At 47.6% G+C, this 26,159-nt stretch overlaps 2 protein-coding genes across 2 annotated transcripts in view; one reads left to right on the top strand and one right to left on the bottom strand.

Annotated features, from left to right (window-relative positions):
• Window positions 1-24,374, top strand: part of LOC308070680 (prolactin-releasing peptide receptor-like) — a 45,397-nt gene extending 21,023 nt beyond the window's left edge. The window contains exon 1 of the mRNA XM_080405055.1: window positions 1-24,374. This exon is cut by the window's left edge and continues 21,023 nt beyond it. The gene's annotated coding sequence lies outside the window, so the exon portion shown is untranslated.
• On the bottom strand, window positions 23,871-26,159 carry CHST14 (carbohydrate sulfotransferase 14). Its single transcript, XM_080405056.1, has one exon. The coding sequence runs from the start codon at window positions 26,040-26,042 to the stop codon at window positions 24,957-24,959; it is 1,086 nt and encodes a 361-aa protein (XP_080261182.1). The 5' UTR covers window positions 26,043-26,159; the 3' UTR covers window positions 23,871-24,956.

Consider the following 26,159-nt stretch of genomic DNA (forward strand, 5'->3'; position numbering starts at 1 on the left):
GTGATGGACGGAGGGGCTGGGGCATGGGGATGTGTGGTGACTTACAGTGCTGGGTGAAGCCTGGTGGGAGAGGAGGTGGCATCGGGAAGGCACCGCAAGCGCGAGCTTTGGCTGGGAGGTTGCTGCAGGAAGTGGTTAGAGAGCAATTGCCTTACTGAGGAATCAGAAAGACAAACTTTAAATATTTGTACTTCGAAGAAGCAGTTATTACCTCGTTTATCTTCCTGCGGAGGCACAGCTGCTTGGCTGGAGCTGGGAGAGGTGGTGCACAGGGCTCTGCAGCATGAAGCCACTGAAGGAAGAAGAGTTTGGCTAAAGCATCCACCAGAAGAAGGGATAAAAAATTAGGTTTTTTCTTTCTGGTTTGCCTCAATTCATAAATCTGAAGCCAATCCAACACAGGCAAGAAATATCCCATTTCTTATCCATGATTGTTGTAGCCGAGGGATTTTTTTTTCCCCATACCATACGGAAGTTGAACAGATAATGGGGCAGTGCAGCAGAAAAATGTTTTCACTTTAACAACAACTCCTCTTGCCTTCTTCTGTCCAGGGGACCTAATGGAAGCCGCCATTGGCAAGTCTATTTTTGGTGAAAGGTAACAACCCTGAAAGCACAGGCTGCAGTAACAGCGAGCGGTTGGGTGGCCAAGAAGCAGGAATGCAGTACTCCACTCATTAAGCACCGCTATTTTCATTTATTGCTAAGATTTTTGTATTGTACTCTGAGGACCGAGCAAAACAAACAGTTATTATGGGCTCCTTATTTCATTATTTATTAACTAAAGCAGCGGAGTCACTCTCACTGTGGGGTTTGCAGCAGCCTCAGCAGAGCTGCTGGCCGGGACTGGTGCCAGGAGGTTTCCATGGTTTGTAGAACTGCCTGGGCATCCCCGGATGGGTGGGTGCTGGGGGTGCCCCGGTCACAGTGCCATTGTAAGGGGTTTTAGCATCATAAGGGTGTTCATCACTGTGTAAGCGAGAACACTTCCAGCTCGTAGCATGGCAGATCCCAAGCCCTGATCCATCTTCACTCTTGCTGTTCTTTTTTTTTGGGGTGGGTGGGTGGGGGGTCCTAGTCTAAGCCTCTCTTACCCCCTCTTTCTTTGAAGCCCATCTTTTCATGCCTCTTTATCAAGTAAGAGACCCCTTTTGAAGCTGTTCCTCTAGTATTATTCAGACTAGATTAGGAGGTTTAATTGCTACAAAGACTTTATGAGGCATGAAATATGTCTAGTGGTACTGAAATACCTCCTCTTAAAAAAAGAGGTCCTATGAGCTCCGGCAATGCTTACCTTGGTGAAGTCCTACTGCAAGAAGCATTTCCCAGGTGTCAGGGTTTAACCCCCGCTGGCAACTCAGCCCCGGGCAGCCGCTCGCTCACTCCCCTCACCTCGGAATGGGGGAGGGAATCAGAAGAGTAAAAGTGAGAAAACTCGTGGATTAGGTAAGGACAGTTCAACAGGCAAAGCAGAAGCCGCACACAAGCACAGCAAAGCAAGGAATTCCTTCACGGCTTCCCACGGGCAGGCAGGTGCTCAGCCATCCCCAGGGCAGCCGGGCTCCAGCAGGTGGGATGGGGATGGGGGGAGACAAACATCACCATGCTGAATGTCCCCCACCTTCCTTCTTCCCCCAGTTTCTATACCCAGCATGACGCCCCACGGTATGGAATACCTCTCTGGCTGGTTCGGGCCAGCTGCCCTGGCTGTGTCCCCCCCAGCTCCCCGTGCCCTCTCAGCCCTCTTGCCAGCAGGACCCCAGAAACCGAAAAGTCCTTGACTTAGTATATACATTACTCAGCAACAACCGAACCCATCAGTGTGCCGTCAGCATTGCTCTTACACCAGATCCAAACCCCAGCACTACACCAGCTACTAAAAAGAAAATTAACTCTATCCCAGCTGAAACCAGGACCTTTTCCTGGAAAAAGAAACAAAATTAATGATAGTTTATATAAGCAGTATACGTACATACAGCACATCGAATCCACCACAAGCTGTTTGGCTTTCCCAAGTACACAAATCCTAAACATTCAGCTTAACTCACTGAAGTTGCCGCACTAAATGCATGACAACAGCCTTAACTGCACCCCACAACACTGACCTGCTGGTGCAACATCACCAAACCGGTCAATGACAGCTCATAACTACGGTCTTGACAATCCCACAAAAAGGGGAGTTAGAGCAAAGTTGTGTTTCGTGGCACTCACACAGTGCAAAGTGCTCTTGGAGTCCTCCCAGGTCCTTGGGCATCCCTCTCCTGAAGGCACAGGGTCTCTCCCAGCCAGCCACGCTCTGGGGAAGGGCAGCCTGTTCTCCGGAGAGAGCTCAGCCCTTTCAGTCAAACGGCTTGTTTTCTACCAACCATTAATGTTGTTTATCCAGTGCCCGAGGTCAGCCTCCCACCATCCCACACAGAACTCCTCCTCGCTGCTGCTTCATGAATCATTAAAAGCTGCGTTCGAACAAACTGTAGCTTCAGGAGCAATGAAAAGAAAATCTCTCTCCAGAAGAAGAGTCAGCTCAAAGCAAAGACTTTTCCCCAGCCTCATTAAAACTGCAATTGCTTTTCTTGCTACTTCCACAAGACCCTCTGCTCACCTCCACATCCTTTCAGCTCCCACCCTCTTCCCCCACCTCTCGCAAAGGACACGGCAGAGCCAGCAGTGGCCAACACACCATTGATATTCTTTTTTTTTTTTTTTTTTTTTTTTAAAGAAATGGGGTTAAAAAGCTGACAAAGATGAGCTATTGCTTTTTCTGACAGCAGCGAGTCAGATGGCAGGAGGAGAGAACTGATGCTACAGAGACAGACTTGCTGTACCAACGTTAAGAAAGCAGCTTGTGTAAAATGCACTCAACACCTCTTACACCTTAAGGAGAACAAAAACCATGACATGCAAAAAAAGGTAACACAGAGCAGCCATGTAACATCAAGCCATTTTATGCACCACCTTATTTTTCCTTGTTATTTCACTTGGTGAATTTAGGGCTTGGGAACCGCCTTGGGCACCATCACAGCCCCGGAGGCTCAGCCCTTGGCAGGGCTCGCATGGGGCTTTTGGATAATCATCTTTGACACTCAATCTATCATTTGCAGGAAAAACACCCACCCAGCATCACAGCATCCAAATACCCACCTTGGTTTTATAACCTAGGAAATAATACCTAGAATAGCCTATTCCTTGAAAAACTTCTACTGCCTTGCAAAGTGGACTTCCCCAGCCCATGCTTCCCACCACCCCTGGTGTCTCTGCCAGTGCTTAAAAGACTGATTCCCAATGAACTGGGATAATTATTTTGCCTAACTCAAACAAATAATTTTGTTTAACTCAAAGCTAAGAGTCTGTGATGATAAACCCTCTGAAGGGCTGAAACCAAAATCACCACTGGCAACTCGGCAGGTGGCAATTTCCAGCGGGTACGTGGTCCGTGCCCAGCCTCAGACATTAGCACTTGTGTTATCGCTCAGCTCAGACTAGCTGAATCCCACTTTCCCTGTGCAACACAGAAAGGGCAGTGTGGAGATGCCCTGGATCTTTGTTGGATCAGGCAAACAGAACATCTCCACGTGGATGTTACCTCTCTGTGAACTGCCAGGTCCTTTAGCAGTGGTGAATTATTGAAAGCGCCACAGATGATTTATGAATGTACCCATTTCCATCTCATTACATATTCCCCCGGTATCTCCTCCTCCTTAGCTTGCTGCAAGCTGATTTTGAGAGCTCACATTTTAATTTCCTTAAGCATAGCAAGCTCTTGCTGCAGCAAATTAATGAAGATTTCTTAAACCCCAGTTTACTTTTCATTCAGCTAGTTTATCCCTCATTCAGCTCCTGTAGCAGATGCCAGGAAGCTCCTTAATTATGCTTCACGGTCAGCATGACCTCTCTCAGAAAAAAACCTGGTATTTACCATACTTAATTCTACATTGTTCTCCAAGCTGGCAATGAGAGATGGGGTTCCTTGTGCCAGCCCCAAAAAACCTACAGCCACATCACCCAAAGCTCAGTACCACCACCTGGGGCTCTCCTACAAGCCAAGGATGGAGCAAAAAAGTCCCACAACCAAAACATTGCTTTTGCTACATTTTAATACCTGCCTTTTGGGGGCCGGTAAGGAAGATGCAGGCATTTACTGTGGCAGGGATGGGGTTGTCCTGCAGCACTTTGCTCTCTTTGGCAGTAATGAACTCAGGGTGATCCTACAGCGGTTGGGCAGATACCCCTCCATGGGCTCCTACAGCTGCGGTGTCCCAGGCAGGGGGTAATTGCTTCAGCCTCTGAATTGTTTCAGCCAGTGTACTGGCTGCTGATTAGTATTATCATGTCAACGACACAAGCGGCACTGCAGCACGCAGAGTGACTGGCACTGATTTCAGAAAATGAATGTGAGCGCTCTTTTATTGTTATAAAGGTAAAAGCTGCAGCGAGCGGCTCACTGTTGCTATAGGAACCCATCAGCCCAGGGGAAAAGCCGAATTGCTGGACCGAGGCGGCTCCTTAGGAGACAGCGATGGGGGGGCTTTTCTCTGGTGACACCCCTCCTTGTCCAAGAAAGGCACCAGGGCAACTTCAGGAGGCACGACACAGCGGTGGAGAGGTCTTCCAGCACTGCCCTGAGCCCTGCTGTGGTTACATTCTGATAATTACACTACAGACCTTGTACTTACGCAGCCTGAGATATTCCTCTCCAAAACTCAGTCCCTGACGTAGGTGCTTGGCTCTGAGCCCTCATACACCTGTTGGAAACAGGCTCAACTCTGGGTGTCTACACCTGCTCAGATGTTGTGCTCTGGAGATGCCATAAAACGACCGTGGAGAGCCTGTTCAGCTGTACCTGGCTCTTGCAACAACCTAAAATTTGGCAAAACTCATTCCTGTTCTGGGAAGGATAGTTGCCGTTCCCCTGCAAAACTCCAGACCCAGAAGTGAGAACGACCAAAGTGCAGCAGGCATCTACAAAGAAGAGATGTCCTCGCGGTGGAGACGCACAAGGGGCAGACCCAGGATGAAGCTCAGCTCTCTAAAATCCACTGTTTCCCTGCTCCGGGTCTCTGATTTGCATCCCTCTGCTCAGGCAGATGCAGACAGCCACGCTGCATCCCAGCGTCAGCCCCAGCCTTCCCAGTTATCCCACCAACTTGCTGCAAGCTGCTTTTCAAGACCCAATTCTTGCACAAAGACGACGATGCATTTTTTGGGTGCTTTTTTAGCAGACCATGCAATACGAGACTTACCTACTGAACACAAGCAGGTCCAAGGGTGAATTTTGAGGTGGTGGATGGTGGCTCCTCACTAGCTGCTTTGCAGCCAGCAATGTGACAGTGTTTTTCTTTGAGCTCCAGTGCCAGAATAAAAGAAAACTGGAGCAGTGTGATAAACGAGGTCAAAGCCTAACTTAAGAGATAAGGATGAAGTGGTTAAAAGAGAAAAAGCTCTGCATCATCACATATTCAACTGAAATTAAATTCACAAAACATAAAGCTGCTTTAAAGGAAAACCTTTAAAGAAAACCTGACGTTCCAGAAAATACAAACACTTTGTGCATACAAAGCTCTGGTCCCACCCGTGGGATGTTTTCACACGAGTGAGAGCTTTGCTGCCTCTGCTGCTGCAAACTTGGCACCATTCCCATCCCCCAAACATCACTCGCTGGTACTGAGCCTGACCCTGCAAACAACTCCAGGGACCAGGAGCCCTGAGAAACCCCTGAGTTCGCCAACATTTGTGATGTTTTTATTCAGCGATGGATGCAACATCCCACCTTACCACAGTGCACAGGTTGGAAAAACTCCATACCCCTGCATCGGAGTATTTGGTTCATTGTAATAGACTGGAGAGAGACAAGATCAGGTCAAAACTCTGAGTGCAGAGCCCCGCTGCTATGCAGACCTCAGATCTGAGACTAAAATCTGGATGAGAATTCAGCAGCTCTGCCAATTCCCACTGCTGACTGAAAAAAAAAAAATCCAGCTGCAAACATCCCTCCTAACCTCTGGTGTGTCTGATATTAGGAAATCACTGGGCTAGAGGGATGCACTTAATAAAAATGATGGAAATCTGAAGTACATGGACTCAAGCACATGAGAAGATGCCACAAACCAGGCAAGGTGTCTGGACACAGCCCACAGTTCTGGTGCACTTTCGGGGTCCAAAGGGATGAAGTCACCCTCCAGACTGAGGGTAGCGGATGGAGATACCCATCCAGTGCACGACTGGTAACACGTGCAGCAATCCTGGCACAGACAGAGGCAACTGTCCCATCCTGACAGACAGACAAGGGGAAAAAAAAGCATCTAGCCCCCAAACTTGCCAAAATTCAGCTTCTTTGCTCACATCTAGCCCCAAGCAGGCCAAATTTAAACTAGAAGATGAGTAAGACTGATGCAAGAGCAGCATGGATGTGACAGGCATTGGGGGCTCAGTTCACCAGCAAGCCCAGTGCTGGAAACATTTTCTTAAACGTCCTGAAAAAGGATTTGAAAGAGAAACATGATAGCAGCATGAGAGAACCAGGTGATGGAGACATCAGTATTTTGGTAGGGGGATGAAGGGTCACTGCAGGTTTTATCAGGGCTCTGAAGGGAAAGTCTGTGTTTGCTGCCAGTGCATATGTGATGCTGATAAAGGTCCAGAGTTTTGGGCTAGGATCCTTGCAGCTCTTTATCCCCCAAAACATGGCAAAAAAGGGTATTGCAATAATCACACTGGGTTGCAACAAGAGCCTGGACAAATCTCGATCTGGCGAATGTATACATTTTTAAGATTTACCCTCAAAGTCAGCCAAAGGGCACAGCCTGGTCCTTCTTACCTCGGCAGGGACCATCACACTCCTGAGCCCAAAACAATGCTGGAAGATACCCAGACAGGTTTATTGATACTCGTTCCTACTGTATTAACACGAAATCTTAATTTATACACTTGCCACAGGGAGTTTTCATCAGGCTGCCAGCTCCTTCCTTTCACCGAAGACGACACAGTTTCTGGGTCTCCATAATTATTTACGTGTGGGCTGTATTTATTGGCAATTAAATGGTTCAGTGGCTCTGAGACATTAGTCTCCTCTAAACATGTTGTCTGCCAGATTACTTCCTGCCAGCAGTCCCTGTGGGCTGGGAAATTTTGCTGAGCCCTCCAGGGCTGCACATGTATTGGAGGGAGCAGCTGGCAGAGCCCCCCCGCTGAGACCGCTGTGCTCCGCTCTTGCTCGGAAAAAATAATACTATAACACAGCCTCACGTTTGGCAATTTGGAGCCAACGGGAGGGGATCATGTTTGCTTTAAACACAGTTGCAGCCAAGCAGATCCGAGCCCTGGGAGATCAGAGGGGTTGGAGGGATGGTGTCTAGAGGAAGCGGTCCAGGAAAAATGCACTGAGCTGGGAAAACGTGCAGCAATTTGGCAAAACTTGCACTGGGAAGGGAAAAAAAAATAATAATGCAGCGATCTGGTAAAATGTGTGGAGACCCTGTAAAAATCTGCAGTGGTCCTGCTGAAACATGTAGTGAACCTGGCAATGTATGCAGTGGGCTGGTAAAACGTGAAGCAAGGCCAGTAACATGCAGTAAACACACAGCAGCTCTGGCAAGACATGCAATAACTCTGGGTAAAATATGCAGAAGCCCCAGCAAAATATACACTGATCCCAGTAAATACACAGCAGCTTGGTGAAACGTGCTGTGGCTCTTGCAAAATATACAATAACTCCACATATAAAACATGTAAAAACCCCATCAAAATATGTAGTGATCCCAGTAAAACATGCAGCAACCTAGTAAAATACAAAGCAATCCCGGTAAAACATGCAAGAGCCCTGGGAAAACATGCAGCGGCTCTGGTAAGAAGTGCAATAACCCTGATAAAACACAGCAGCCACAGGAAAGTATGCAACAACCTGGTAAAACACAAAGCAACCCGGGAAAGCATGTGGCAACCCTGGCAAAACATGCAGTAGCCCTGATAAAACAGGTAGCAGCCTTGGTAAAACATACAGCAGCCCCAGAAAAACATGCCGTGACCCTGGTGAAGCAAGTGGTGATCTGGTAAAGTGTGTGATGATCCAGCAAAACACACGGTGGAGCTTTCAATGACCGAGTGAAATAGGCAGTGACCCTGGTAAGACATGCAATGACCACATAAAAGTGCAGCAGCCAGGGCTGGACGTGGGGTGGTTTTGGTAGCGGGACCCGTCGCACACAAGTTGCTTGGTGCTTCACGCCTTCACCATCGCCCTGAAAGTACCTGAGGTAGAAACAGCAGGCTCGAGGAAGCACTAATTACCCCCAGCATCACGAGGGGGGTGGCGGTGGGGTGTCCATCAGCCTGGGCAGAGGGGAAAGGAGATGGGATGGGCGCCAGACAGCTCCGATACCGCAGAGAAGCAGGGACCCACCGAGGGTGTAATGGTGCTGAGAAATGGTGAGGGTGAGCTTAAATAGGGCAAAAAGCAAGCCCTGAGCTGGGCAGCTTCCTGATTCACATAAAGCGGGTTGCAAAATGGCTTCAGGGTGAAGAACTTTGTACTGTGGAACAGGAGGGGAAGTCTGGCCTCCAGCAGTGAGCAATATGATTTTTGCTGGTTAGGAAAGGAAGAAAGAAAGGAAAAGAGAAAGAAAAAAAGAAGAAAGAAAAAGAAAGAAACCCCAGGAAAAATAGAAAGGGAAAAGAAAAAATGAAAAAGAACAAAAAAAAACAGTGGGAAAAAAACTAGAAAAAGAAAGGAAAAAGAAAGATAAAGAAAAAACCCCAGAAAAAATATAAAGAAAAAAGAAACAGAATAGAAACTAACTTTGACTGCAGCTTCAGAGTTTGGGAGGTTGCTCTGCTCTCTAAGAGCTGCTGCAACAGCTCAGCTGCAGGAGTTACATTGGCACAAAGCACATCAGAAAGCCACTTGGTGCTGAATTTCCAGACCAAGAAGAGCTTCTTGCTGTATGACTCCAACAGGGAACATCACGCCCAGTCACAGGAGCATCCCAGCCTAGCACGGGGATGGGAGAGACATCAAAACACATGATGGGGCCACAGGGACCATGCTACATCTCTGCGACAGCAGCTACCAGAGGGAACAGCAGGTGCCCAAAACCACTCTGAAAGATGCTTGCAACTATTAAAAGATCCATTAAAATAAGATGCAGGGCCCATTCTTGCTATTGCAGGAAAGGGTTTTTTTAAATTATTTTAAGGAATTGTCTCATGTTTCCAAGATCAGGGTGCATTCCCGCAGAGCTGCTTTGGCAAAGTATCCGGTGTGGTGCTGAGCACCAGGGTACACGTGGTGCTTTGCAGAGACTTTGTGCCATCACAACATCACCCAGTCAGAGCCGGGAATTTGCTGCCAAACCCAGTCCCAGCTCCCGCCTGGCTCCATTGAGCGGGAACAGCAGCTGCCCGGCAGCGCTGCTGCTCTTTGTGAACACGCAGTGGGGAAGAGCAACAAAAATATGTCCCCCCGCCTGGCGAGAAGAGGGCTTTTCAATAAAACAGATGTTTTTGCTGCCGCCCCAAACATCCCCACCTCCTCGCCACCAACGGTAGCCACTTGGTACAGCGTGAGCTTCGTTAAAAGCCTCCCAGCCCCTGCAATCATCCAGAACAACTTCATCCTCCCCAAAGGTCAGGCTCGCTGCTAGCAGGGCTCTAATCAGCTTAAGACCCACTTGGACTTGCTAATGAGCAATGGGAAGCAGGATGGAGGCGGTGGGACGAGCGAGGAGCGTGGGGATCCAGATATTTAAGTGCATTTATTATGTTTTCAAGTTTTAAATTTCAAGCTTTTGCTGTTTTCCCCCTGCCAGGCCCTTTCCCAGGCTTAGCTGCTGTTTTTCAAATGAGCCTGAATTGCCTCAATCGTGCTCCCTTGCTGTCAGAAAAGCAGAGCCGAGCTATTTATCCTTTACTCCTTACTATTATTTAGGCATCTTAAAAGTCTCAAACAGTCACAGCTTCAGCAGGGTTTTCATCAGGCACCTGTGCGTTGTTGCTGGTTTTAGCATCCCTATTTTCCATCCCACCTGATGGTCCCCAACCGAGCTACAGCAATAAACATGATTTTGCTGGTTGCTCTGAGCTTATTTCCAAGTCACCATATGGTGGACGGGGGGAGGAAGAACACCCCCAGAGCTTTTAGGAGAGCAGAAGGACGCATTTAATCCCTGAAGTGTCCTGTTGTTTCCCGTTTCTTTCATTGCCCAAGCTCCCATCAGCAAACACCACTTACCAAAGTGGTCCAGCGCAGCTGCGATGCTGCCCAGCTCCTGAGCTGCTGTAAGGTGCAGTTCCCCACACTGGTCGCTGGTCCTCAGCAAAGAGCTCTGCAGCTTGCTGATAAACCCCACCGGTGCTTTTCTTTTAGTCCCTTTTGTAGCACAGCAAGGTTTCCGTGGCTCCTGTTAGCACTTCAGAGAGGTATAAAGCAAATTCATTGACCCTGGCTCGATATTGTGTCAAGCTGCACTAAAAGCAAACAGAAGAAGCGATTTGTAATTCTGTGGTTTGGGTCTGCAAAGCAAAAGGTTTTCAGTAAGTTTTAAAAACCAAGGGGTTTTGTTTTGGTTTGGTTGGTTGGGTTTTTTTTTTTTGTTTTTTGTTTTTTGTTTTTTTTCCAGAAAAGGAAGCCACCTCATGTGTATATAAAGTGCAAAACAGACCTGGAAAATTCCCTAAAACCAAGAGGAGGTCAGATATAACCGAGGCAGGAGGCTCCTGCCTATTATGTGTGATGGAATTTCAGTTTTGGTTCCCAATCCTGCTAACGACATCCTTTGAGACCCTGAACACCCAGCACACCACAGTCCCTCTGACTGTTACAAGGCATGCAGGACTTGTGTGCACGAGAGGTTCAAATGCAACAATTTCTCTGGGGGTTATTCCCCATCTGATATTTGCTGTGAGCTGCACTTTCAGATGTAAAAGTGCTCAAATACTCAAATATGTGCAAGAAGTCCCCAAACAGGGTCAGCATCAACACAGCCCCTGGTGAGCCTTGTCCTGCCAGCTGTCCCTGGGATGTCCTTTGAAACGCTACCACCATTTGCACCAACTTGGAGTAAAAAGTACCATTTGGAGAGAATCTTACAATGCTTTAACCAAAGTTTTATGCACAGATGCAATACAATGGCACACACAAAAGCAGTCCAGTCTTTTTTTCCATTTTCTACGCCCTGGAATTTCACACAGAGCACCATTACATATAGTCACCTCTAACGCCTGGGCAGGCATCACCCTTTTGTGTGCCAATCCCTTGATTTTCCTGACGGGCATTGCTAAGGCAGGACAGAAGCCATCCTGTTGTTCTTGGGGTCTGAAACAAGCTCCTCACCCCTGGCAAGCTAGCGTGCATCCGTCCATATACCTCTGCTACAGCAGGGAGGCTTGTACCTCCGACACGGCACCGCCAGGGCCAAAGAGCATCCTCCGCCCACGCCTGCACAGCTGCAGGAAGGTTGCAGCCAGCCTCCTGCAGGGGTGAGCACTGGTGGCACGCATAGTATCCGAGGGGGTCAAGCTCGCTGCAGCCCTGCACCACCACCCCCTGCCCCGTTACAGCCGCCACGCTCACAAGCACAGCATTTGCTCGTGTCTGTTTGAAGCACGCGTTGCGTCAGTCGGAAATAGCTGCAGGCGTTGTTTTGCTTTATTTGTCAAACACTTTTTCTGGTGTCTACATTAACTTTTTTGTTTTCCCGATTGGACTGCAACCAAAACAGACACATAAATGCTGAGTGTCATAATGCCGTGGCTTCCTGCGGCCTCACTGGAACAGACCTGATTTAGAGCTGAAATAACTCGAAATTTCTGCTCATGCTCTGGTAAAACCATCTGTGAGAACTTGGGGTGCTGCTCCAGCTTTGCAGAGCTGCCCTTTCAGGTCCCATCACAGACAACTGACCCATAAGCTCTGCAGACCCAGTTTGAAGTTTAAGGGCAAATAAAGAGATTTTTTGGCTCATGTATCACCAAAGAGACAGCGCAGGCAGCACTTGCCAGCGGCCGATGATGAAGCATAAAAATCCAACAGCAATGGGCGGCTGTGCTAGATGCTGGGATCGATCTACAATGATTTATGGGCTTTATTTTTGGGAGAAAAGCAAGGCCTGGGAGCCTGCAGGGAGCTCTCGGGCTGGTTCAGCCAAGCTCTCGCCAGGAGTTACCCGGTGTTGAGCCGCATGGCTGTTCACACCAGAGATGGATGTCTCTGTGTTGCAACTTTGGGCTGCAGCACTGAAGCACGCAAAGCATCTTCACTGAGCAGAGCTGCAGCCCAGCACCGTGGGGGCTCTGCAGTCCTGCCCACATCGCAACGAGAAAGGGGGAAAAAAAACCCAAAAAACAAAGTGCTGTTTGGTGCAGCAAACCCCCCCAGCTGCGGGCACTCATCTGGGCTGCAATGTCACCAGGAGCCTTGAAAGTATTACAGCTCTTTTCCCATGGTTGCTTCTCTATTATTCTTTTTAATAGCCTGTGACGCCATCGATGCATACTGAAGTCATTTGCTGAATGGGACTCTAATATAAAGCATGCACTGGCAGCACTGAGGAACTTTGAAGGGATGGAAAAAATCACCCTTCTGCCTATTCATATAACGTGCACTAAGGAGATGGGAAAACCCAGGAGTTAAGGAGATTGGCAGAGCCTCTCTCACCCCTACATGGGTCTGCCCCTACAAAATGCTTCCCACAGCACTATTTAATACTCTGGGTGGGAATGCTGGGCACCCCTGGGTGCCGAGGGCATGATGCCAGAGTCCCCCAGGGGAACCATTTGCTTTTTTCACACACAACTTGGAGGAAAGGTGGGAGCAGCCAGCCAGCCAGCTGCAGGATGCTGATGGAAAAGCACAGGGAGGCAGATTTTCAACACGATGCTGTTCTCCCTCTCCTCCCTCTGCTTATACAGGGATATTTTCTTTTCTTTAACCACTTTATCAGTCTGTCTTTGAGAGGAAGCTGTAGCAACAAGTCCTACTTCACTGTAGCTGATAACTCCTGTTGGGAAGCATAGGGCGATGAGTAATTCCCATTGAGGAAGAGCAGACCATGCTTTGGATTGGAGCTGTGCCCAGAGACCCCAACACGATGATCATTTCGTTCTGCAAAACTGGGACTCCATTCAGGTCATAAAAATGACATCTTTGCTCTCAAATCTCTTCCATGTGTGCGCTGGCGTGGTGTCTGCTAGAATGAGAAGAAGTCTGTCCTTTCCACAGGCGAACCTGACAAACCAGCCGGAGCATGAGCGAGCCAGCTGCGGCCCCCTCTGCTCAGCCATCAGCACAGCTCTTGGCCAAAATCTGCCCTGAAGCCGTGTGGACAAGCTGTCCAAGGGAGCAGGTCCCCAGCAAGGACAACCTCCATGTGGTGCTGGTGAAGCAACAAAAGCTCCTTTAGCCCACCTTCACTTCAAGAGTCCAGGTGGAAGTTTGGTTGCTTAAAAGCCACTTCTATGCCTTACCAATCTATTTGAAAAGCCCTCATTTGATTTGAAGAGCTGGATCAGACCCAGACCCCTGGGATGCACTAAGCCTGACCTGTCCAATGCCAGTTCTCCAACGTCCCTTCCCAGCACTGATTACAAGCCCTTCGTTAAAGGACACGCAGGAGTCGGTGCAACAAGCATCTTGTATGGAGCTGCATTGATCTCTCCTGCTGGGAGCAAGAAGATAATTAAGAGCAGCCTCTTCAGGCACCGCTTATGGGGAAGCAAGACACGTTTCCACCAGTGCTCTGCAGCACTCGCATGGGGACCCATCTGCCCACCCCCATTAAAAGCTCCAGCTCTGCTTCTGTCACCAAGCCAAAGCTTTAACACTCCTGCTCTTTCCTAATTGCCTCATTAGGCCATTGATACCTAAGCACTAATTGCTGATGGTCCGCAAACCATTCAAAACTAACTGCAAGGAACAGCAGGCATGATTTTAACCAGTGGTGTTTTTTTTTTTTTAATTATTTTTAAAACAAAACCACCCTCCCTTTTTTGCTGCGAGGTGGCTATTCCTCTAGCAGATGGCCAAAAAAGCACAGTTTAACGCAGCTACCTTGGGGTACACAGGAGGTGTGCCTGCAATACAAATTCCTTCTCCTCCATACGACCTTAGCAGGGGAGGTTTCTCTCTCCGAGACCTCAGCATCGCTCCTTCCCTTTAGCATCTTCATGGGTGCTTTACTGATCGCTTCCTTCTGGCATCAAGGTGAGCCGTGGCTTTGTGCCACCCTGTATTTTCCATCATAGCCAGAAACCCAATTTCTGTTCTCTCTCCACCTTCACGAAACACATCCAAGGGGATACAAGAACTTTTTCCCACCCTTGTCTCCCACAGGGCCATGGAAAGATGTGACTCTCCCAACTAAACATCACGGGCAGAGTCACGTCCTTCAAAGCCACAACCCCACAGGCACTTTTTGGGGCTGTGTTGCAATTACCTGTGGCAAAGCCAAACCCTTTAACTCCTCATGCGGGGGATTATGAGGGATCAAAGGCACCAGGTAAGACCTTTTTTCTCCCCTAATGTCACACATTTGAGAGTTGACGTAGTAAAAAAAAAAATCCATAACCGCTCCACTAACCCCAGAGCCACCCGAACCCTCTCTTTGCATGTTGGCAACGGCACATTCCGTTTTCCAGGCTGCCATAACGTGTTGCTTGCAGTTAATTTAGCCTTGATGCAAATGTGCTGGTTCTGAACGATGAAATTCTTCAGATTAAAATGCAGTTCTCTGAGATCTGGTCTAGGAGCTGCATGTCACTGTCCAATCCCAAATTTATACCTCACTTGAAATCAGGATTATAATTTCTTACCCAATTCCAATGTGGGGAAGACTGAGCTCCCTCTAAGATACACAGTCTTAAAATCCAGAATTCTTTCACCTTGACTTCAAATCCCCACAAATAAATGGGTAAATGCTACCATGAATGAGGAGCCCATGTCTGCCACCCTTAGACCCACAGTCTATCATCCAGTTTTCCAATCATCCAGTGGCTGTTCTTGGAAATCATAGCACTTACACTGAATTCAGCATGTGTGATTTTTTTGGATAGTCCCTCCCAGAGACAAGATACATATTTGGTTTCTTCTTTTGAGCTCACTGCCTATTTTTAAACATTGCACTGATGCAAAGAGAGAGCAAGGTCAACTCCTCGTGGCTTGGTCTACTGCCAAACACAATGGGTGGGCACCATACAACAGCAGGCAAGAGTTTTAGCCATGACTTTGTCCTCCTTTTCCGATTTCTTCATATAATTTCTCAAAGAATGAGTGTACTGCTGGACAGATTTTTCATTACACTGAAGAGGGCTGCTTTGGAATAAATCAAATGATTCAAACCCAATACACAGGAATAAATCTGCATGTAGGGCAACTCTGCTTGATTTGGTGGCACTAGCGCTGGAGAAAGAGCAGATGAGGTTTGTATAAGCCCTCTCCATCCAGTTATGATGCTTCTGTTTTCTCCATTTGTGGCTTTTTTAAGCCAAAGGACAAAATGCCAATAATAAGGGTATCTGAGGAAAATCATGTGGAGGCACGTGGGCTCCTGCAGAAGTTGTGCGACCGACAAGGTGTCCCCTCCTCCTTCCCACTGGCTCTGGGCCCGAAGATATTTTGCTCATGATGCAACTTCCATTATTTCTATAGCAACCATCTTTTGTCAGGTCTCAAGGCTGGAGATTTTTAACAACTCCATTTGCCAATTCAAGCCCCAGAAGGAAGTGGGCTGCAAAAGGAGAAAGTTCTCATTCAAATGCAAAATAGATGCAATAATAACTGAGGGGGGCAGGGGGGGCGGGGGGGGGCATCGCTTAGGCATGTTGCTTTTCATCCAATCATTCCTCCTTTGCTTGGTTTATACAGTATGAAAGAGCCTCATCCAGTGACAGTTTTGACACTGAAAGCCACGAAGTGCGTTGGGGCACTCAGACAATGCCAAGCCCAGCTGGCATGGGCCTGAATGAGATTTCCCTCTCCTTAATGAAAAGATATTGGCTTCAATGGGAGCTTTGATCTGGCTCTGCCAAAACCACCCTGGGGTCTCTTGGGAATGTGCTTGATGCCTCCTAGGCCCCAGCCCCTTCCTAGGCCAAAGAGACCCTCTGTCCTCCATCCCCTTCTTGCAAGAAGCATCAGCTTCCATCACATTGTATCTCAGTTCTCGACAAGCCTAAAATTAATGTCTGAAACGTGCCACAAACGGGCTTGTGTGTCATCCCACCAGGAAAAGACGCCCGAGATGCCGGTGCTGCTGCTGAGCACTTGGTGCAGCAAAACACCAGCCCGAGGGAACAGGGCTCATCACTTCTGCCCACCTACCGGCACACGGGGCTGTTACTGCTGCGAAATGAATGTTTTGTGCCAGTCCGCCGTCCTGCCTTCCCTAGCTCCTTGCTGGGATATAAGGACACCAGCTCATACCTGGCTCGCTTGCAAATCGGAGTCATGGGAAACTTATAAGCCCCTCCAAAATCTCAGCCTAGACAATCTGTTGGCCTCATCCCTAATTTTTGCCCCAGAGGTCTCACCCAAACCAGCTCTGCCCTGCTTCCTAGGGTAAGACGAGTATTTATTCTCCCTAAGACAACTAACTTCATCAAAGTCAACCTCCTGCCAAATAATTTGGCTGTTCATTAGGAAAAGTAGCAAACTAAGAAGCATTTAGTGCCTGTGCAGTCACTTTTTTTGTTATTGCTTACTTCTGCAGCAGACTAGAGCCAGCAGCAGCCCTTTATGCCAACCTCTTTTCATTGAAGCCCTTTTCCTATCATCTCCCAACACAAACCAGTACAGAACCGGGACAGGAAACAACCTCGATGGCAATGAAGGGGCAAGGAAGTGGAGCTGGCAGCTGGACACACAGCCTTTCCAAGGGCTCCCCAAAAGGAAGCTGTCTCCTGGGGACCAGAGAAACTTCAATCACTTTCATAAAATCTCATTTAAAACCTGAAGGTGACTATGAACACCAGTTCGAGCATCATGTGGCTTCCCCAGCTCCAGCAACAGCAGCTCTGGTGTGGTGGGCTCAGGTCCGTGCTACTCACCTCATTGCCTGCCTGGGCAATTAGATGAAGCATCTTATAAATTGTAATCCTGCAAAGACAAAAAAGACCTGGGAAATGCAGACTTCCAAAAGGAAAGCTCTGAATATCCCACCCTTCCCTACAACCTTTTATAATGCCTTTGACAATGGCTTCGCTGTCCTTTTCTGGGACCTTTGTGGGTCTGACAGCAATGTCGGAGCCCTGCTGCCTTGACAAATCTTTGCTGATATCATTACCCACAAAAGGACTCTAAAAGCCTCTGTGGTGTTTTCACTCAATTAATGTTTTAGGGGTTTTTTTCCCTTCACTGAATAAACCCTTCCATTACTCACATGGTTGCTGGGGCATGTGTGTGTACACTGAGCCGTGAGGAAAGCCCAGCTCCAGCCTGGAGGCTTTTGCAGGCTGCTCTGCTGGGCACTTGTGTCAGGCTCCAGCTGATCTTCCAAATGCATGCCCAGCTTGCTTTCTTTTCCCCCTAAGCACCCCAATCTCAGCAAAAGCAAAACAGGAAAGATGCCTGCCCTTTGGGACAACAGCAGCATGACATCAAAGTGCCATCCCAGTGCCTTTTTCATCCAGTATTTTAATCTTTATTGGCTTTGCTACCCTTTGGTCCTGCATTGCAGGAGGGCAAGGCAGGGCATGCTCTCATGAGTTAACCAAAAAAATCAGGCAGGGGTGCTCACCTCATTTCAAGGGTGGACAGCCCCTGGACACAGGACTGGCCTTTTTGGGTGCATTTTCATCAACAGATAGCACAGGAAGCAGCTCTGTTAAAGAGCAAAGCCATGCCTGAAGCACACAAATAAAAACTGCTGTGGTTTTCTCCAGATTTTCATCTTGCTGTTGCATGCAGATACTATTTAAGCCTTGCACACAAAGGCAGACCTGCAGTAAAATTTTTACATCCACCTGCAGAAAGAAAACAGCAGAAAGGGTAGACACACTCTGGACAAACAAAATGCACTGGTGGGATACACATTAAAATCCTGCCTCACCAGATTCACTGAGGAAAGCTTCATTTGACGCCAGGGAGGTCAGGACTTCAGTCCTGCGTTGTACAGCAAGGTTAATCTGCAAAAGATGTTGAAGAAATGAGTCAGGCTGTGAGCAAGGAGAGGGAACACAGATACTGCCCCAACCCACATCCTCATCTGGTCTGGCGAGACATCTTGGGGTGCAATCCAGCCCCTGGAGACACCTACTCCTGCACTAGGCAGAGGGATTCAGGACCATTCAGCTTCTACCTGGGAGCTACTGGAGGGGAAGCCAGATCTAAATGTGTCTGCAGAGGGATATGTCGTACCTTGAGGACATCTGTGACCTTCATCCCATCCATCCCGGGAGGCTGCTCCTTGCTGTGCTGCTGAGCAATGTCACCCATTAACATTACAACCGAGAGGTTCATGCCCCTATTTCTTTTGGTCTTTTTATAAAAAGTTGTTAGGAAAGCAAGCTGGTATTGATTTGGCTTCATCCACGAGTGAACTCAGCCCAAAAAACCAAGATAAACTTTCTTGCCACTGCAGGATAAAAAAAAAAAGGACACTGCTCACGCACACCCTGTTACACAGAGGGCTGAGCAATTTATCTGTGAATCAGGTAAGGGGGAAGCTACAATTTTGTTTTAATAGCTCGTTGCATTTTTATAGTGCCTTAGTTCAAGGCTTTCAAGAGATTTTACAAACTCTATTTACCTCTCGATCCTTTTACCTCTTTACCTTTACCTCTCGGTCATGGGGTTTTGGCTAGGTTTTGATCCAAGAACTGTTTCTGTGGTCTGCTCAGAAGCAGCCCGAAGGCAAAAATACCTCATTGAAGGACCCATCTCACCAAGTTTCCTCCATCAGGCACCAAAATCTTGAGAAAACCACCCTGTTCAGTTTTCCCTAAGCTGCAGTCCCTGCTCCCAAACAGCGTGTACGACTGAAAAAGCACCTCTAAAACCAAAGACAGCCCCCACCAAAAGAGTATAGATGCGAGTCCTCAAAAACAATGCAGGAGCCTCTGATTATAAGGAAATCCTTCAGTACAGCTCAGACCCTCAACAACAAGACACTATCAATAAGCCCCGAGCAGGTATGTATGGGATACCGACTCCACCAAAATCTCTTAGCCTCATTATACACAATAGATCCGTCACAGACATTCTCTTTTGGTTCTTTCAAAGTCCCGTCTGCAACGAAAGGACTATCCCAAGGATTGCTCATGCTTCTGCATTGAAAAAGAAATGCAGCTAAAAGCAAGAGACACTGTCTGCGGTGATTTTCCTCTGGCATAAAGAAGGCTGAAAACCAAGAGGAGCAGAAGCAAAGCTGCCTGCCTTCTGCAGGCATTAAAGCAGCCGTTCATGGCACTGCTTACTCCCGCCGTGTTTCAGAAAGCTTTATTCCCCTTAGAGACGGGGTCATGGCTAACAGCCAGCAAGGCGACTGGCAGTGTTAATGCATTTACTTCAGCACCAGTGCCTGGCAAGGAAGTTAGTTATTTCTGCAAAAGCAATAGGAAAAGCCCCACAGGAAAGAGGAAAAACCTGACATATGCCCTGCAGCTCAGCGTGGAGACCAGAGGGAACATGTTTAAAAACCTTTTCTTTCTGCAAGTGGCTGACTGCAATGAGCCTGGCTCAGAAATTCAAAGACACCAGGTTGCAGATGCTGAATTTTAGCTCAGCGAGGGTTCCTCATCACGAGAGCTGGCTCTGCTGCTGGTGGCTGATGCACCCTCCCAAATCATCCAGGCTGAAGTAATTTCTTCTGTGTGCAGTGAAACCACTGAGCTTTGATACCCACTCCCAGCGCTGCACTGCAAAAAGCCAGCCACTTGGGGTTTAGGTATGCTGAAATGAGGCTTTGCAGGCATAACATGGGAATCAGTAAACAAGATGACACACAAGATGAAATTTTTGCAACAGCAAAGGATTCTGACCTGTCCCTCACCCTTGCCCAAAGGGGAATACCAAACCAGCAGCTCCAAATGCCAAAAATCAAATGGCTTTCCTCTTCTCCACTGCTGCAGTCCAAGCACAGTGCTGAAGGTACTAAACGTGTTTGGTGCAATTATTTAAAGACCACAAAGACAGAACAGGGATCACTTTCCCACACCTCTCAGAAAATGCCCTACATGCTGGTTAATCACTGGGAAACGGACCTTCCCTCCCACGTGCAGAGGTTTTCCCACACGCCAGTGGCCATTCCTGATGGCAGGGCTTGGAGTGGCGGTACTCCCAGCACTGCAGGAATCGGTCATTAAGCAACTGAATACATGAGTCTCATTTCACAGGAGGATCATCTTAACCAGACTTTTTCATGAGCAAATAAATCAATCCCAGGTGTAACAGACGAATTCTGAGAAATAACCCAGGAAACAAATAAAACCCAATAATCATAATGACAGGTTGAAATTGCCTATTTTTGGTTCTTTATGTGGGGCAATAAAATGCTGTTTTCTGTTTGTATGTAGATAAACCACATTGACTGTAATGAACTTCTAAAGCAGAGAGACATCCCAGAAATCAGCACAGCATAAATGCATGCCTGTTTAAATAGGGAATTCTTTGTGATTTCATCCTGTAACAGTGAGTTACAACTATTTAGGAAGCTGATAATGGGCTTTGGAAAACGTTGCTTGCTTGCTGTTGAGTCTTTTTTTGTCTTTTTTCCTTTCAGGAAAAATAAATGGCAACAAATTGGACAGACAGGGACACACAGGACAAGGTGGAAAACAACACAACACATGGTGATGGACCGTTATCTTCCAATGCTGGATCATTAAATCCCTGAGAAAAAGGATTTTATGCCCCTGTCCTCTCTCCAGCACAAAACCTCATAATGTATTCCTCATAATACATATAACAACATAATAAAATATAGAAATGTATTCCTACCTGGAGTTAGGCGCAAGTGTTGCCAGCAAGCAGCCCAGGACTGAATGTGCACCAAGCTGCAAATTAATGCCATGAGCCAGGTATTTGGCAACACAAACTTGGGAAACTTGACCTTACAAAAGAGATTTTGCCTGCTAGACTCATCCATTGCCTTCTCTGATCACTGCTTTTCCTAAACAAGTCATTAAAGTATCTATAAAACACCTTGGAAGTTTCCTTGCAATTAGCAGCCAAGTGCTAGGATAAAATCACCTATTTGGGTGCCTTAGTCACCTCAGGGTGATGCAAATGGCCACGAGATGGAAAAGGCTGATTTCTTCTCTAGTAGAAAAATATTAGCAGAGGACAGTTTCAGCACCACTGGGACTAAAGGGACCTCTGTGGAAAAAACATCACTTCACAGCAGCCAAGTGCACTCAGCTCTGGAGATTTGCAGGTGTTGATTCAAGGGAAAGAGAATTCATCAGGTCCCAGTTCATCACCAGCAGTCACACGATGAGAGTAAAGCACTCAATTCCTTTCTGCGACACTGTGTTAAAACGGCAAGTGCTGTCAGCATCAAAAGGACACAATAAGTAAAGTTCTCCTCTCAACTTTGGGTGAAACAGATTAGCAGGTCCAAGAGTTAGCAGGGAAGTAGGGAAAAACACATGGACATAAATGGCAAAAACTGGTAAACCACTTCTTGTTTGGTTTTAGGTAAGCAGGCTGAGAAGGGACTTATGACAAATAAAAATGAAATAACATTGTGGTATTTTAGGGGGGAATTAGGGGTAGGGGAAACAGGGGTATATTAGAGGGAATCAGAAGTTCTCTGTGTAACAAAGTGGAATTAAACTGCCAGAGTGTCTACGTACCCAGGCATGTTTCTACAGGGAAAACATGAGAACAGCAGGGTCAGGGCTAGGATTTATCAACACAAAATTAGAAAAAAAAGTGAGGGAAATGTAGTAACAAAACCCCAATGCCAAAACCTCAAGCTGTTTACTTGGGGAAGTTTGGGGCATTCGGTACAGTGTTGAGGCTTAAGAAAACATAATTCAAAAAAAGAAAATATCACCTTTTTACTCTGCTGGGTACCTGCAAGCAGGCAGACAGAAAGGCAGAAAAAGGAGCTGCCAAACTGGAACAGATCAGAAAGCAGAAACATGAAAACAGTTTGATTAAACCAAAACAGTTTGTAACTTTACAGTTTCCTCATCATTTGTACCTGAGTTTCTAGGAAATCCCCTCCTCCCTGCTTTCGTAGATGTTACCCCTGTCCCTGCTTTCCAGGTCCTGCAGAGGAGGGCCGGATCCTGCCCGGCATCTCTTACCTCCAGCAGTTGCTGTCAGCTTTGGTATTTGCTCCTGATTTATTCCACACCGGGGAAACACCTGACAAAAGAAAGAGACAATGCAGCTGCTGAGGGAGATTACTTTTTCTTCTTCCTACTCAGCCAAAAGCTTTCTCAGGAAATTGTATTATTGGCCACGGATAAAATGAAGTACCGCTAATGGAAACCTAATTGATTTTTCATTTATGCTGACTTGCAGCAAAGAGATAAGAAAATCAAAGGTAGTCCTTAACCTCGATCGTGTAAGAGAAATAAGGTTTAGAGATCCCTGACAAAACACCCGCCTCCGCTTCAGCTTTTGGGAGGCTTTTCCACACTCCATACAGTTTTGCCAGATACGGGACAAACTTCTGCCCACGCTATGAGGTTCTGCCTACATTAAAACTCTCCTTACAGGAAGGTACAAGGAGGTGGGAGGCCATTTGCTTTTATATAAAGAGAAAAAGGTATATCTTTACTGGATATCAGTGATAACCAGTAAAGGAATGAGAGTCACAGAAAAGCAAAATCCTTCTGTGTGCAGTAGACTAAGAGGACAAGAGAGAAAAAATTTAACATAGAGAACAGAAGCTGCAGCAGATAAACAACTGGCACAAACCTTTCCAACTACCAAGAAATAAACATTTAATTAAAAAGCCAATTGCTAAACAAGCAGGAAATGTTCCCTCAGTTTCACAGAAGCAGACAAAGATAGTAAAGTCTAACCAGTTTATTCCCAGCTAGAGAGACCTGAAGGTCAGGCTTAATTAAAGACCACCCCACCATCAGCATCTGTTTTACAAAATAAATCAGATTCCCAACTGGTGTCTGGTACCTTTGGCTGGAGAACAAGACAGATCTCCAGCTCTTTGCACACTGGCACCAAACCTTCATGCCTCATCACCTAAATCACTGGGGACAGACAGAAATTTTGCAGGTTTTAGACTGGGCACAAGAGCAGAAAAGCCAATTTCTAACCCATTTTTTATACAGGATAGGTCACTGCACAGGCAAAGATGCAGCCAGGAGCTGGAATCCACGAATGCACCAGTCACTGCTCTCCTGCCCAACCACAATGCCATTATCTAAAGTAAAAATCATTCAAAGCTCGGTCCCTGACTTCAACCAAAGGAGACAAATGATTTTGCCAGGAGTTCGTAGGTACAGTAAACCTATTTAGTTAAGTCATGCCCTAAGCAGGAATTTTCACCCCGCTGCTTTGAGTTTGCCTGGATGCGGCTAGATGCCCTTCTTTCACACAATTTCACAAATGCTAAAGAAAACACCTCAATTTTTCATCCCTCTTTTTGAGAGATTAATCCCAGGAAAGCACCAGCTCCCCACAGTATCCATAATCCATCCCTACTGCTCTGCATCAACTCCACAGCAGTTAGACGCCTATTTTGCTGCTGCCTGCCGCTTTTCATCCAATTGCCCGTGTCACGTAATCGTCTCATCATTTGACTTGGATGCATTTCTTTCTCCACTTGTTACCACTGCTCCAGCCCTTAAAACACAAATTAATCAAGGCAGGGACTGCCTACTCATCTTACTTTCACACCATGGCTTAGCACGAGGGGCTGAAGGCCTCTCCAATAAATACTAACATCTAAGGAAAAGCACTAAGCAACAGATTAATTCATATAAAAACTTTATTAGAAATGAGGACAGAGCCTCCCAAGAACAACATTCTACATTATCTCCCAAACTTTTACAGCGTAACGGCCATAATTAAATACAAGTAGCTACAAAAACGGTTTGCGCATCTACAAAAGAAGGGAGAACTAATCCTCAAATCGCCATTCCTTCAAACATGGCTGGAGAAAGTGTTTTTCCACAATGGTTTGAACGCACACAGGCACAGACACCCACCGAGGCTGGGAGCTGGCACACTGCTGGTGGGTGTCTCTGTCGCTTTCTGTCCTAGGAACCAGGACGGGGTTTGATCTTACCAGAAGTCTGTATTGCTTTAATTCAGAGAGAGAGAGAAGAGCAAATCGTTATGGCTTGATATTGCATCTGATATGTTCTGCTGGGTAACTAGTTGGTACTTTCAAATCTTAAAATTGCACAAAAGTGAATATTACCCTATCACTAGTTTTATTTCAATGGTAAATAATAATAATAATGAAAAAGAAGTACTAGTGTCACAGAAAAAAAAAGAACAACATCATTTAACCGCCATCTACAGATGAAAAAAATAAAGGATAAATAGGGCCTAGTTTATAAAAGCCTTTTCTTCTACTCACACCCAAAAAACTATCTCCTGTCTAATCCAGGACCAGTTTTAAAAGTGCTAATTTGTTATGAGCGCACTAACCGCTCTATTATGATTGCAATTCAGCCGCATGCTACTTAGTACAAAACACCAAAAAAGAGAAAAAATCCTTGAAATATATCAATTTCTCATCCCTTACAGATGTTTTCCATGTCGTGCCATAAAAAAAGAACTTAAAGCAAAATAGATATACAAAAGCTACTGTGCTCAAGTCAGCGGCGTATGTACATGTTAAAATCAGAACAATACAAAAAATGTTCTAGTAGCAAAGGCAATATATAATATTTTATATAAACAGTGTTTGAAAAGTTTAAAATTAGGAAACAATGCATAGAAGACCGCGTTTCACAGGCCCTGCAGCAACGCGTACTGGCAGCAATGGCTGCAGTAGCAAATCCTTGCAGCGAAGGCAGAATTTACACCAGAACCCGAAATGAACAGCTCATTGCCTGCAGAATTCGCTGGTTATGTTGGGAAGGGGATAGGCAAAGAGGGAGAAATCCAGGATATATTTTGGTAACAGCTCTTTTATCAGTCGGCGCTGGGTGTTGCACAGGTAGTAATGGAGCGTTTCTGCTGTCACAGGCTTGTACCAGGACTGCCGCTCAGGGAAGCGGACAAAGGATGGCGACTGGACTTGCTCGAGGACATAGTTGGCATCGGCGTTCAGCCGCTCGTAGGAGCCGATGAAGTCGTATCTCACGGCACAGGGCTGGCACAGGTTGTAGATGGGCATCCAGTGCTCGTTCATCCTCTCCGCCTCCTCGTCCAGGAGGTACCGGAGAAACTCGGAGAAGGTCACGTCATCGCCCGCTGAATTCCCCCCATTCTTCCGATACCGCCTGACAATCTCCACCCCGTACTTCTGCTGGTACTCCTTGATCTCCCCAAATTTATTCCTGTAGGCCGACAGCAGCCTCTCCATGGGGTTTCGCACAAAGATGAACTTGTAGTAGTTCTTCAGGCGGTAGCTGATCTCGTCCGGCTTCATGTCCCCCAGGAACACCAGGTCACTCTTGTGGTCCATCTTCAGCTTGACGTCAACGCTCTCCAGCGCCCCGTCCAGCACCTTCAGGATGCGCTTCCAGTTGGAGCAGGCCACCTTGGGCACGTAGCAGTACAAGAAGCGGTACTTGTCGCTGACGAGGAGGTGGCGCAGGACCGTGCGCCGCTGGCCGGCCGGCAGCTCCCAGACGCTGCGAGGCATGGCCCGCTGCCCGCAGACGGCCCGGATGGTGCGGTTACGGATGTCCCGCAGCACCTCGTAGTCCAGGTCGCCGGGAGCCTCCCCCGCGCCGCCCCGCCGGGACAGCTCCCCGGCCGCCGGGTGCAGCGGCGGGGGCTTCACCTCGGCCAGGATGCCCTTCTCGATCATGAGGAGCAGCCCGCTGGAGGCCAGGATCACGCCGAACATCAGCATGGAGGGCAGCAGCACGGTGCCGCCGCCAGCGCCCCGCAGGCGGGCCCGGCTGCGGCCCGCGGCGGCCGCCCGCCTCACCTCCCCGGGGAAGGGCGGCCGGGGGAACATGGCCTCGGAGGTCGGCCCGCCGCCTCAGCCGCCGCGCCGCATGCCGGGGGCGGAGGGGGCGCCCGGCTGCCGCTCCCGCCCGGCTGCCGCTCCCGCCCGGCTGCCGGCGCCCGGAGC

The sequence above is a fragment of the Falco punctatus genome (genome assembly GCF_963210335.1).
Source record: "Falco punctatus genome assembly, chromosome: 10".
Classification (NCBI taxonomy): domain Eukaryota; kingdom Metazoa; phylum Chordata; class Aves; order Falconiformes; family Falconidae; genus Falco; species Falco punctatus.

What these genes read in the sequence shown, in the direction of transcription:
- CHST14 (XM_080405056.1), bottom strand. Translation starts at nt 26,042, where the DNA reads ATGTTCCCCCGGCCGCCCTTCCCCGGGGAGGTGAGGCGGGCGGCCGCC.